Raw genomic sequence first — 13,038 nt, forward strand, 5'->3', positions numbered from 1 at the left:
CTGCAAATTTTATGCATAAGGAGAGTGTTCCTGCAGTTCCCTGCGTGTTAAAAGCAGTGAGCTGGTTTTGTTAAGTGTGCAATTAATGGCTTAGTTATGTAAAACAATTCTTCATTTTTCTACTAATTGGACTTCCATTAATTTTATATGTACGAGCACAACCGATGGAAATTACGACCTAAACTAATCCTGGGCCGGTGCAGCCCTCATTCAGTTTTTAAAGCCTTTTCTTTTGGTCAAAAATGTCTTTTCCTACATGAATAACGACCTCCCCCCAGCACCGTTGTGCTACAGCCCTGCCCAGGCATCGCTCGTGCAAACCGGGCAGCGAGACATCCTGGCTTGGATTAGAAATAGTGTGACCAGCAGAAGCAGGGAGGTGATAGTCCCCCTGTGCTCTGCACTGGTGAGGCCACACCTGGAGTGTTGTGTCCAGTTTTGGGCACCTCGATACGAGAGAGATCTCGAGGTGCTGGAGCGAGTGCAGAGGAGGGCAACGAGGCTGGGGAAGGGCCTGGAGAATAAATCCTGTGAGGAGCGATGGAAGGAGCTGGGACTGTTTAGTGTGAGGAGGAGAAGGATGAGGGGAGACCTCATCACTCTCTACAGCTCCCTGAAAGGACATTGTAGAGAGGTTGGTGCTGGTCTCTTCTCACAGGTGATTAGTGACAGAACAAGAGGGAACGGCTTTAAACTGCAACAGGGGAGGTTCAGACTGGACATGAGGAAAAAAATTTTCCCAGAAAGAGTGGTCAGAGAGTGGAATAGGCTGCCCAGGGAGGGGGTGGAGTCCCCATCCCTGGGTGTGTTTAAGGGTCGTTTGGATGAGCTGTTGGGGGATGTGGTGTAGGGGAGAACTTTGTAGAGTAGAGCTGAGGGTTGGACTCGATGATCCCAAGGGTCTTTTCCAACCTGAATGATTCTGTGATTCTGAGACACTGTGTGGGCTGTGGTGTGCTGGGGGAACCCCTTTCTATATATTTGCATATATATTTTTATATATTTGCATTTCTATCTATTTCCTTACATATGGCAAATCCAACGGGCTATTACTAGAGATTTCATTTTACACCAAGTCTGTTGCAAATTCTGGTATTGTCATTAATTTGTTTTCTTCATCTTCTTCTTTCTGTACAAATTTTATTTGCTTCTTTTTTTTTTTTTTTTTTTAACAGGACTTGAGAAGGGAAGCCAATACAGTTTCCAGGTGGCTGCCATGACAGTGAACGGGACAGGGCCCCCCTCGGACTGGTACACAGCAGAAACACCCGAGAACGATCTCGATGGTAAATGCATCTTTTTTTAAAAGCTGTTGGCTCCTAAAGGCTTCTAGCTGAGGGGTGTCACAGCAGTTGTCACCCAGGCTGAGATTAGGGTGACACACCCGGGGTCTAAACACCCACCAGCAGATGTTTTCGTATATTCCTGGGTCCCACATGCTTTGGGTTGTGTTTCTCTGTTGTCACCCAGGACCAAGGAGTCAGAACCCATTGTTAAAATAATTTTGTGCCAGAATTTAGCTCCTGGGCATCAGGGCTGTTTGCAATAATACGGCAAAGCGAATCTGTAACTTCATAAATGATAAACATAATCAATCAAAGAAACGATGAAAACGATGCCAACAATCCTAACAATTCACTAAGCAAATATTCAAATAGGTCAAATCCTGTTTCCCAGCCTTTATTTGCGGATGTTAGAAATGCAGGTTGGCAACAAAGCTGAATAATTAGTGAAAGATGATGGGATGCGGATACCTGAAAAATGTGGGCTATATAAATCAGTGCAGATGCTGACACAAAAGGGGATAAAAACACTGAAATGAAAGGGTTAGATAAAATGACTGGAATATTTGAAGTAGTACAGGAATGAAAGGAGAGTAATGAAAAAGTCTACCTAAAAAAATTAAACAGAGTGCAAATCGAATGGAACAAAGAATCTGACAGATGGAAGTCACAGTAAAACTACAGACAATCCGTAAGAAGCAAATACGCAGCAGAAAGGAGATGAATAGAAAATACAAGGAAACTGATGAAAATTGCTAAAACAAAATAAGTCACCTAAAAAGGATCAAAAGCCAACTGGATGAAAGAATAAATAAATAATCAGATTAAATACACTGTAGTACTTGATGTTGCCTTTCTTTTGACTGGCCGGATTTCCTTACGAGCTCAAAAATCAACCCTTGGAAATTGAAGAATTTCTGCCTTTTCCTATGTCCAAATGCAATTTTCCGGTGGACTGGAAGTGACCGCAGTGCTCGGCACGCAAAATGGGGGAACCTGGGGTGTCTCATCAGGGTTTTAAAGAAGAGGTGATGCTTCTAGACGTGGTGTAACCATACCAACGGATCACGCCACGCCGCCGTGCGTGATGATATCTTTCTAATTATGCTTCAGCTAGAAGTGATGTTGTTAAGGCGTAAGCGGCTGACTTCTCGCTGGCGAGAGGGAAAAAGAAATTCTGAACGCACCACAGTGTGCAAAAAGAAAGTAACACATCTGAGCACATTCAGTTTGATTTGTATTTAGTAGACGCTACGTTCCTTTGAAGTCTTTATGCCCAAATACACGCGTGCACGCAAAGGCATGAATCGAGTCATCACAGGAGACGCGCGATGGAAGTGGGTGCGTGCAAATAAATTCAAGCCAAGTCGTTTTGTTCATGTATTGTATTTCCATGCATTTGCATTTGCAGAAGTGATGGGTTCTCCTCACGAAGCTGGAGCAGCCTGATGCGGGGAATGCGCTCTGTGGCACGCGAGATAGAAATGCTCTGAGAAAACCTGGGGAGAAATCTTATTACTGTAGTTATGCAAAGTCCTGCAAGTGTTGACTAACCAGGGGTGGGCTGGAGCAAGGCTGGTAACTGCAGTTCCCTCTGCTCCCATGGCTAATGCGGTTTCTCCTGCTTTCACTGGAAGCCTGGTTGGCATCAGCAACGCGAAGACAAACAGTATCCCGGAGAACGGCATCGACTCCCAATGGAAATTCATTTTAATTAGTGACGTTTTTTTTAAAGCGATTAGAAATCCAAACATAGCTGCTTCTTCAAGGTTCCCTAGAAAGCTCGCATGCCTTTACTGACAGCTGGGAAGGTTTTAAATATTTATTTTCAGCCTCAAATTTTGTGCTTTAAAAAGAAAAAAAAAAAAAGAAATGGAAAGCAGTGTTTTCCCCAAAGGGTCTGTTTTAAATAGCTTGAGTGAAGATGCAAGAGAATCTCTGATCAACTTAGCAAAGGTATCCTCCAGGAAAATGGGTTTAGGATGCTTGGTTTCTGATTACTGCATTGAACAGATGGAAGCTGTTATACATATTAGACAGCGATATAGTTTAGCTTCAGCTCTAAATTAGTGCTTTAAGAGCATGACAAGCTAGACTGCTATCATATTGTAATTTATACTGAAAAGTGATTGGGGAAATATGTGAACAAAATAGGATGAATAAAAAGTACCCTGACTTCGTAAACCATACATCTTTGAACCTCTAAGAAAATTGCTAAAGTGACCGAAATGTAAAGCATTTTTCAAGCTTGACAGTGGAATTAGGGACCTTTAAGTAGCGCTAAGTGCAGTAGTTCCTGGATGGAAGACGTGGGTACTCAAGCCATCACGTAGAAACCCAGCGAAGGACTCGGAGGCACGTGTGAGCAAATGTGACATCCGAGGAGGAGATGTCACACCAGGCAGTGACACAGAACTTCAGCTTCCATTTCCTGGGAGCCTAATTGCCCGTAAGGGAAGAGAGCAAGAAATGCAGCACCCAGAAATCTGATTTCATGGGGACATCTCCTGAGGAACTCTCCTCCTGCCTGCCAGATGCTGTCTTGGGAGCTTGGCTGACATCCACAGCTCGTGTGTCTGCTTACAACTACCCAAAAATTTCAACACCCGAGAGGAAAGCGATAAACTCTTGGTGCAGTCAGAAGCAGGATTGTAAATTTGGTTCATCTGGGGTTTAGGATGAAGAACTCAGTTGACACTTCATGTAGGAGAACGGGATCTCAAGGTTGCTTCTCAGATGTACTGCTGACATCATGTTCAAGCCCAGGAGATACAAAAGTAAATGTGTTGATCTAGAAGACATGCAAGGAAATGGCCTGACAAAAAAAAAAAAAAAGCAGAAATATGAGATATATGTGTCAATAAGAATTTTACTCCTGGATATCTGAGTGCTGGGACACTGAGAATCAGCAGAGCCATGCAAAGGCTGGATGGTCCAGTTGCCTGAAGAACTGATGGGTTTAGATGTTTGGCTCTGTGTTATGTTTGGCAGAAGCCCTTACTGTGGAAAATGTGCTTCGTTGTAAAGAGAAGCAAAAAAGATTTTGTTTGAGGGGAAAAAAATAGTTGATTCTGACATTTAACTTTGTACTTTGGGTTGTGAACCACATAACACAAATTATAAAATCTGGAGCTGTTTCAGAATAAGAAAAATGTTTTTTCCAGAAAATGTTTGAAAGTAAAGCTGATCAAAATGTAATTAAAATTGCTTTATACAGAAAGCTAAAACCAAAAAAAAAAAGAAAATTTCAAAAACCAACTCTGTGTTTATGCAACTTTAATGTTCAAACAATAATTCAAAAATATCGTTCACCCCAGCTTCATTTTCGACACTTAATTCACAAGAAGGGTACAAGAAGTTAAACTGCCTTTTGCTTTTTGAAACAACAAGTCATGATTTAGCTCTGAAATGCATGAGTCGCATATTTGAATTGTTTGAAATAAAGAATATGAAATGTTTGAATAAAGTAGTTTTCACCTAAACGGCTGCCTAGAGGTATCTGTGGTGCAATTGAAATCCCTGTGTTGTGTCAGATGTAAAAATTATCATTTGAAGGCAATCGGTTCTTTGAATGCTCTGATCTCCTTTGCTGCCTGAGAATTGCTACTTTAGGAAGTTCGAGGAATTGCAGTCTTGCTACGTTATCCAGCTTCTCATTTCAAGGCATTAAATTGTTATTTTATCGCTGGGGCTTGTGAGAAATGCTTCTGTCATTTGTTTTTCAAACAGCACTGTTGAGGAACAGCTGCTCCAGTAACTTTTGCTTCTGCATTAAAACAGAGTTTGGGAGTGGAGTTGGGGGTAAATGCCAAGTTAACCTGACTTACAGTGGCACTACTGGTGCAATCTGTTTCTTCTTTTTGTGAGTAGCGACTTTTCGGTGAATTTTCTTCAACCTTTAAACAAGACCTCGTGCTTTGCAATTTTAAGGAGTTGAATGCAAAGGACTTCTAAAGTTGCTGGGTGGTTCAGACTGGTAACGTACTGATCAGCCTTCCCTGAAGGTGCAACCGGTTTTCAGAGTGCTCTAATGTGGTCATAAGAATTCATCGGAAAGCACGTAAAATGCTGAGGACACGTGTCACGCTGGTTACTGAAAAGAGTTAATTCTGCTTTTTATCACCTTTTCCAAGGTTTACAGTGGGAATGCTTCACAACTGTGAAGTGTCTTTTGTTGGAGTTTACATCATTTTATATTATTATTGGTTTTTCTACCCTGTCCTTGTTGCCTTCCGTATAGGCTTTCGTCTATTATATTGCAAGCCTTTTTATTGGGGAAAAATAGTAACTTGTCTCTTTCTGCTCTCAAAAAGACAAGCTACTGTGCAGCTCCTCTGAAGAGACTTGTGATATGGTAGTTACCTGGTAAACTCAAACAAAAGGCATTTACTCCTCTAACCTTTACAGTAAAATTAGGCTTGTAGAAGGCAAACAGACTCCAAGTGATTAATTACTACTTAATGAATTTTACCTGGGAATACCTGTACAGAAAATCTCTCATTCTATTATTTCATTTTTGAAACGTTGGTGTGTTATTTAAAGCAGCTTCAAAGCAAGAGATATATGTCCAAGAGTGAAATTCACGTCTTGTTTTCATGGGAAAGAGACAGATTATTGTCAGAATGTACAAGTATATCACTAACAAAGGAAACCTTTTTGCTAAATAATCTGTGAGTGCACACAACTCATGCAATCAGCTGTCAGGACCCTGCTGAACTTGCAAATAGACCAGGGAAGAGAAAAGTTGTCCTCCTGGAAATTCCTTTGCGGGTCATCTTTCATTTTCCTGCATCATTTTAAAGCTCTCCTGTAGCCTTATGCTAAAGGTGGAAAGCACTAGGAGATATTTGATTTAAAACCAGGATGAGGCATATCGGTGCGCTTGGAAGGGAAGGATGTAGCTCAGAAATGAAATTGCATGTAAGCTCTGCATGTAACTCTGGGGCACCTGGTTGGGTTTTTTTGTGCACATATTTTTAATCTAAACTCAAACCTTGAGTAGAACATTAATTTATACTTTTATCTTTCTTTTTTTTTTTTTTTTTTCTTTGAATCCCAGAATCTCAGGTTCCTGACCAGCCAAGCTCTCTTCATGTCAGGCCCTTGACAACAAGTATCGTCATGAGTTGGACTCCGCCACTGAACCCAAACATTGTCGTCCGCGGGTACATCATCGGCTACGGCGTAGGCAGTCCGTATGCTGAGACCGTGCGAGTGGACAGTAAACAGCGTTATTATTCCATTGAAAATTTGGGTAAGTAATTGTTTTCATTCATTTCATTTCACAAAAAGAGGTTCCTCTGAGGTTATGCTATTTTTGCGGCTTTATTTTTAGGCTTTCGCCGGTGCTTCGTTTATACGCTGCTTGCTTAAGCTGTTTCTGCATTCCATTTTATGTTTGGTCTTGCCTTCAAAACTCTGGACGCTCTCAAATATGTCAAATTTCATTGCTCAAATGCTCATTTTATTCAGTAGATCTTATTAAATCATGCGCTTCTAATACTGACTCCCACTTGTGCAGAAAACTGGACCTAAAAATCTTATTCCCTGGGCTGGCCTCCCATGTTTGAATTTAATGGCAATCGCAAAACTCCAATTTCGTGTCTGTCAAAATGGTGCCGAGAGAGTGGTGGTTATTCATTATTCATGGCACAGCCTCTGTGACAGTTCATCTAAATTCTCAGCATGGTATGCAGGGACCTGGATCCTTCCAGTGGTGACGGACCGTTCTCCTAGCACTGGGAAAACAGTTCAAAGTTTAAAGGAAGTCAAAAAGTTTAATGGTTTCCTCATCATTTCTTCTTTAGCACTTTTATTCCACGTAAAAATGGTAAGTTCTGCTTGACAACCTGGGAACGATCAGATACTACAGGGAGATTCATTAACTTGGTGCATTGGGGGTGCACAGCTAAACTAGTTATCTCAATTCTATAGAACCAACCAAAACTGTGATATCTGGGGACATTTTTCTTTGGAATCGGTGTTTTACAGCACTATGAAACCGCATTGTCCAACCTTTTTGCTGTTGCCTTGGGGAAACCTGGAGAGTGGAATAAACTGTTTCTACTGGTGCTTTATCAAACAGCTTCTCTCTGTCCAGATGTGTACGTCATGATGGAGGTATTTGCAAAAAGCCTAAACGCTCCCAAATATTCGGTGGGTTCTGCAGAAAAAGGCAGATTTGATAACGTTTTGGGCAAGTGCAAAGTTATTATGCAAAATGGAAAGATATCTGACTGGACTATTGAAGAAATTTTGTGGAATATAAAGATAAAAGCTATTACTGGGGAATGTTTGTGTCTAATAACGAATGGTCGGGACTAAATGCAAAGTATTTTTTTTAATTCCAAAAGGGATTCAGTTTCTCCCAAGCCTATTTTAAGTTTTTTCGTATCTTTAATGAGTTTTCAGTTGAGTCCTTCACCACTGTTAACCCAGAAGTAGTAGAAAAGAAAATTTATATGGACAGGGACTATCTAGGCCACTGTGCTTTGGCTTTGGCAAGAGCTAAGGAGGAGATGCCTACACAGCTCAATTTTATAAAGTTCCAAATGGTCAGCTCTCACTAAAAGTGGAGAAATAACCTGGATTTGGTGAAGCTTTAGTGTTTGTTTTCCTTCCTGTATTAAATGACCAGTGGATATATTTGCTCATAGGACCTCTGATAGCCACTACCATCGGGTGGAAGATATGCTAGGAACAACTTGCAGCTACAAAAGCCTTCTCACAGGGTAACTACACTTGGTATTTGTGGAAAGCTGATGGTGTGCTTCAGCTATTAGAACTGTTTCTGTGGATTAAAAGGGTCCTTCTATATTCTTGGCTCTGTGTGCAGGCAGAAGTGCATGTGAAGTCCAGCAAGTCAGGGAGGATGTTTCACTAATATACTTTAATCACAGAAGTAGCACTCAGGCATCTAGAAAATTTCAAGAAACTGTTTTGAGCATATTAAATATTTAATTACAAATAATTCAGTCACTGAAATCAGGGTTGGCATTTTTTTGCTGCACATCCTCCAACAGAACGAGGTTTCCTGAAAGTTCTTAATTTTTCAAATGGAAAGTATCTTTTAATTGCACATTTTTTGCTTTGATTGCAAATATTCAAAAAGTGAGCGGTGTAACTTAATTGTCATTGTCCAGATAAGCCGCCTGCATTTGGTCTCTAACTGGATAAGGATACAAGCACTTTGGTCAGAAATCCTGACGTGCACATTTTAAATTCGACTTCTCTGAGCATTCACGTGTACAATTTTGAAAATCAATTCCATGAATAATTGCACTTATTAAATTCCATCATTTAAATATCCACAGAAAATGAACCCCAGAGGGATGTGACCAAGGGCGCAGAGAAAGCTTTTAAAAAATTAGAACAGTTGCCAATACTTCCTACATTATTCACCCACTATATTAGAAACCATTACAAGAAAATTACACAAAATGATGAGACAGAATTCTTTTCCTAATAAAAATACTGTTTTCAATAAGGTTATGAATCAGAATGTGCTGCTGGCAGGAATAAGGGGAAAAAATAGATATTATGTGGACTCATCCTACCTGTTGTAAAATTTCCTATGACACCTGTGCACGAGGGGTATACATTATCTTAAACGTAATATGGAAAAGCGACAGTGAAGTCTGATACCTAAATAAATGATGAACTTCAGTGAGTTTTTCTCTCGCCTCCAAAGATCTCTTCCCTTTTGATCCTCGTGGCTTTCAGCGATTGCTTCCTCTTGGCTCCCCAGCTCTCCTTTGTCTCGTTAGACAGAGCCTGTGGAGAGGTCACCCCACTTCGCCTCAATCCTGTCTGTGATGTATCTAGCTGAAAAATTGAGTTTTTGCAGCTTCCCGAGGTTCACTGCAGTTCTACTTTTTATTGTTCCTTTGTAGGCTATTTTGAAGCACACTGCAAGCCTGTGTATGATTTAGATTCTGGAGCGGTAGATACTTTCATTAGAGAGCAATCAGATTTGTTTGACATCAGCTGCCTTTCAGAAATCCTGCCTGACTCTCATGTACAGTGGCTGTTTTTGCACACCGATGCCCAAACCCAATAATCCAGGTCCACGTGTGCCATTATTTTACCTCTACAAGCTTGTGCTGTAGTCCTGAGAGAAATGATGGTGAAAAACTCTGTTAAAACTAGTGCCGTGCCGGGTTCAACAGGGATGCAAAACACCCTAACGTGTGCCTGGTCTTCTTCCTGGAAGCAATTTTCTTCTCTCCGTCTTCAGACCTGCACAAAAGCACCTCCCGGACGTCTTTCCAAAGACCTTACAGTTGAGACATGGAGAAGAGGGATGCACGTAGGTATTGAAAGTTGGAGCTAACAGCCCCCAGGCTGGTTCATTGGCTTTATTCCCTTCCCAGCATCGGTTGCCCTGGAAATTCCTGCCTTCGTGATCTCCCTTTGTCTGACGGTTCCTGCCGTAGATGTGCGATAGGGTTGCTGTGGTAATTCCTGCTTGTTGGATATGTAAGGCTGCAGGACCTCCTGCTGATATTTGTGGGGATTTTGTTCCTCCTTCCCTAACTTGTGCGGTCACGGGTCGTCGTTGGCCACCTGCACGCAGGCCCTATGAATACGGATGGTTGGGTACCATTGGTAGAAATGGCTGGAAATACAGTGATTTGTTGTCATTTGTATTTTTATGCAAAATTCTACAATTCCAAAATCTAATCCTAGTTTGCTTCCTACTATCATAAACTGGAGTTGAGGCAGAGTCAGAAACAAAACATGTAGCTTTTAGCTTTAAGCTCGGGACCGCTTATCTTCTCTGTGGCCAGGTTGTAGAGAAGATGGTAGCTTCGCTTGCGGTCAGTGTTCGGTGGTGAAACCTTTGTGATAAGACTGAACTCATGATAAACTCTCTGACCTGCTCTCTAGACTCTTTATTTTACCCAACTTCAGATGTTTAACTGAGTCACCTGAGTTTGAACCCCATCAGCCCTTGTTACTTCTGTAGTCCATCAAGGAGGAAAAGACAACAGCAAGGGTCGTTCAGGCCATCCAACAGCTCCATCATCTGACCTTTCCTCCCTGTTGACCACGGTGGGTGTTTGTAACGGTAACTTAGCCACGGTGTGCAGTTACACATCAGGATTCGGTGGTTTAGAGCTGATGATGAAAGTCCAAAGATCTTTGCACCTTCGATCTGCTGCTAATGATGGACTAAAAATGCTTTCTGTTTAGTACTTGCTGGTTTTGGAGCGGAATCAGGTATCCAAGTCTCTTTAGAAATCCTACTAGACACTTCACCTTTGTAATCCTTTTAAAAAAAATACTATTAAAACTGCTTGAAACTATGAGGCTTGGAAGCGATGGGCGATCTCCTTAAGTAGATCACCCATAGGGAAGGGTGGAGACCTACACGTTCACGGAGTGGCCTGCTTTTTAATTCCTTCCCCCCTGATCATACAAGTGTAACACCAATATGCACAAGTCATCTGGCAGCTTTACATCACTTTTCAGGTACTTAATTAATTACTTCCTTCAAGCAAAACTTTTTTAATGCCTGAATCAGCCTGTACCCGAGCTGTTACAGCACTTGTCTGAGTAGTACACTTCAGCTACTGAATAAATCACTTCAAAAACATGAAGAAAAGTACTCAGTCTTTCATAATAGTGATTGAGAACTTTATTCTGTGTGATGATCGTCTTGAATACAACTATATAGAGGTAACACTTGTACTCTAGACTGAATTAAATAGAGTGATTTTCTCATGACTGAGTGGTCATATTGCCTTGGAGACACTCTCCACAGGTACAGAAGAGTATAAGAATATCCAGAGACTTAAGTTTTGTCAGTGAAGGATTTGTTGTATTTTCTCTCCGCAGTGTATGAAAGATACTTGATGTCAGTCTCATAAATTTCAGGAGCAAGCATCCCCTGCTCTCATTCAGCCTTTTCTGTGACAGAGAAATCAGTGCTTGACTGACTCTCAAATTAATAATTCTAACAAGGAGACCCACTTGTAGTGAGCCACTTCATTTCCTTTTTTTTTTTTTTAAAAAAAAAACTATGTTTAAATTCTTTGCTTGTGGTTATAAATGGCAAGGTTATTGGCTGATAAATGGTGGTTTTAACAATATTGGAAAATTCACAGATGCTAATTCTGATCTTTTACGCCTAGGAAGTAACGATTTCTGAACTGATCCAACTCAGAAGGCATTAAGCATAGTAATGAACTGACTGGGCTCATGTCTGTGGAGCTTTGGATTAAAGCTTACTCATGAAATAAATGTTTAAAAGAAAGGGGAAGAAGTATGCCAAGGAGATTTCCATTTACCAATTGTGCAAATGTAAACCCCCAAATATCTGAACCACCACACTAGCTGTAATAATTTGCATAAAACTTCCAGTAGATCATAAAGCTGTGGTTTAAATTCGTGTATTGGAGAAGTGGAACACAGTAACTTTCACAGAATCACAGAATGATCTAGGTTGGAAGGGACCTTGGAGATCATCTAGTCCAACCATTAACCGTTAACTTTATCCGAGCGTATTCCGATACGTTAACGACGTTGTTATGTCATTCTGGGATATTTTGATAACTCATTCTGGGATATTTTAATAAGTTACTGGAATAAGGGAAATAGGTAGGAGGCTGACATGAGAAGGGTGGTAGGCTGGGCGTGAGGAGACCCAGAGGATGACCGTTAGCCTCCCAACGCTGACGGGGTGGCCTCTGCCTTTGCTCTATGTAAGTGCCATCCCAAGAGCAAAACTGCCTTAAAAAAGCATTTGAAGAGCAACAACAGAGTAATTCTGCAGCTGATGACAGGGTGTTTGCACCGTGTGAGAGGAAGCAGAGAGATGCAGATGTGAAAAGTTGAGACTCGGTTTTAAGCTGGTCAGAAAAGGCCATTCCTCTGGCATCCATAATAATACTTCCATTTGTAGAGTGCCCTAAGTCTTTCCATGAGAAAATGTGTATAAAAATGATTATTGTACAGATATTCAAAGCATTAAAAAGCTAAATATGATGGGAAAGCTGTACCAAATTCCAGAGTCTTACAGAAACGTGGACTTTCTTCTTCAGAGCACCTCCCTTCCTCCCCCCCCCTTACGTATGTGAGAACAGAAGAACAAGGCGTAATTTTAGAAAGAGTTTTTAAGTACAGTTGCCTTTATGCGACCTAAGAAAAAGCTGCATTCATCTCCCCGAGCGTGCACGAATTCGTATGCACCCTCTTGAAAGAGTTTGATTGGGAAGCTGGAGTGCACATCTTGAAATATTATTTTCATGTCTCTTTTTAACTTCAACCTTTGATCATGCTGGCCCAGCAATGAAAGCAAAGTGCATAATATGCAGCAAAACCTAGCAAAGACTTTTCAAAGTTACTCCCTCTCCTCCCATAAAGCCTGGAGCTACACACATCTGAAAATTTTAAGCTCCGAAGAGAAAATCTAATGGATGTGAGCCATTTCTGCTTAATTAGTAGTTTGGAGAATTAGAGCTACCACATGAATAATAAGAACGAGTTAACAACTCACACCGGTAAGGTGTTTTATACTGCTGGAGGGGGCTGCACGGTCTCCCCTGGTCTATACGGACCGGTGTGAGAGGCTCTATACGGCACGGGGAGAGATTGGCAGCCGGGGTGGTCTCGTCTTTGCGTGCCTTGATGCAAGTGTGACCATTCAGGAGCTGCACCAGCGTTCCGGGTGGCACAGAAGTTAAACTTTTACAGATCCCTGCGTTATTCAAGGAATAAAATTTTGAAAGAAATCGACAATTACAAGTGACAA

General features: G+C 41.3%; 1 protein-coding gene across 1 annotated transcript in view; it reads left to right on the forward strand.

Annotated features, from left to right (window-relative positions):
- Positions 1-13,038, forward strand: part of DCC (DCC netrin 1 receptor) — a 641,274-nt gene that overhangs the window by 543,866 nt on the left and 84,370 nt on the right. Inside the window, exons 14-15 of the mRNA XM_074856359.1 lie at positions 1,176-1,286; positions 6,343-6,537. Coding sequence (XP_074712460.1) covers positions 1,176-1,286; positions 6,343-6,537 — 306 coding nt within the window. The remainder of the gene's footprint in view (positions 1-1,175; positions 1,287-6,342; positions 6,538-13,038) is intronic.

The sequence above is a fragment of the Strix uralensis genome, chromosome Z (assembly GCF_047716275.1).
Source record: "Strix uralensis isolate ZFMK-TIS-50842 chromosome Z, bStrUra1, whole genome shotgun sequence".
Taxonomy (NCBI): domain Eukaryota; kingdom Metazoa; phylum Chordata; class Aves; order Strigiformes; family Strigidae; genus Strix; species Strix uralensis.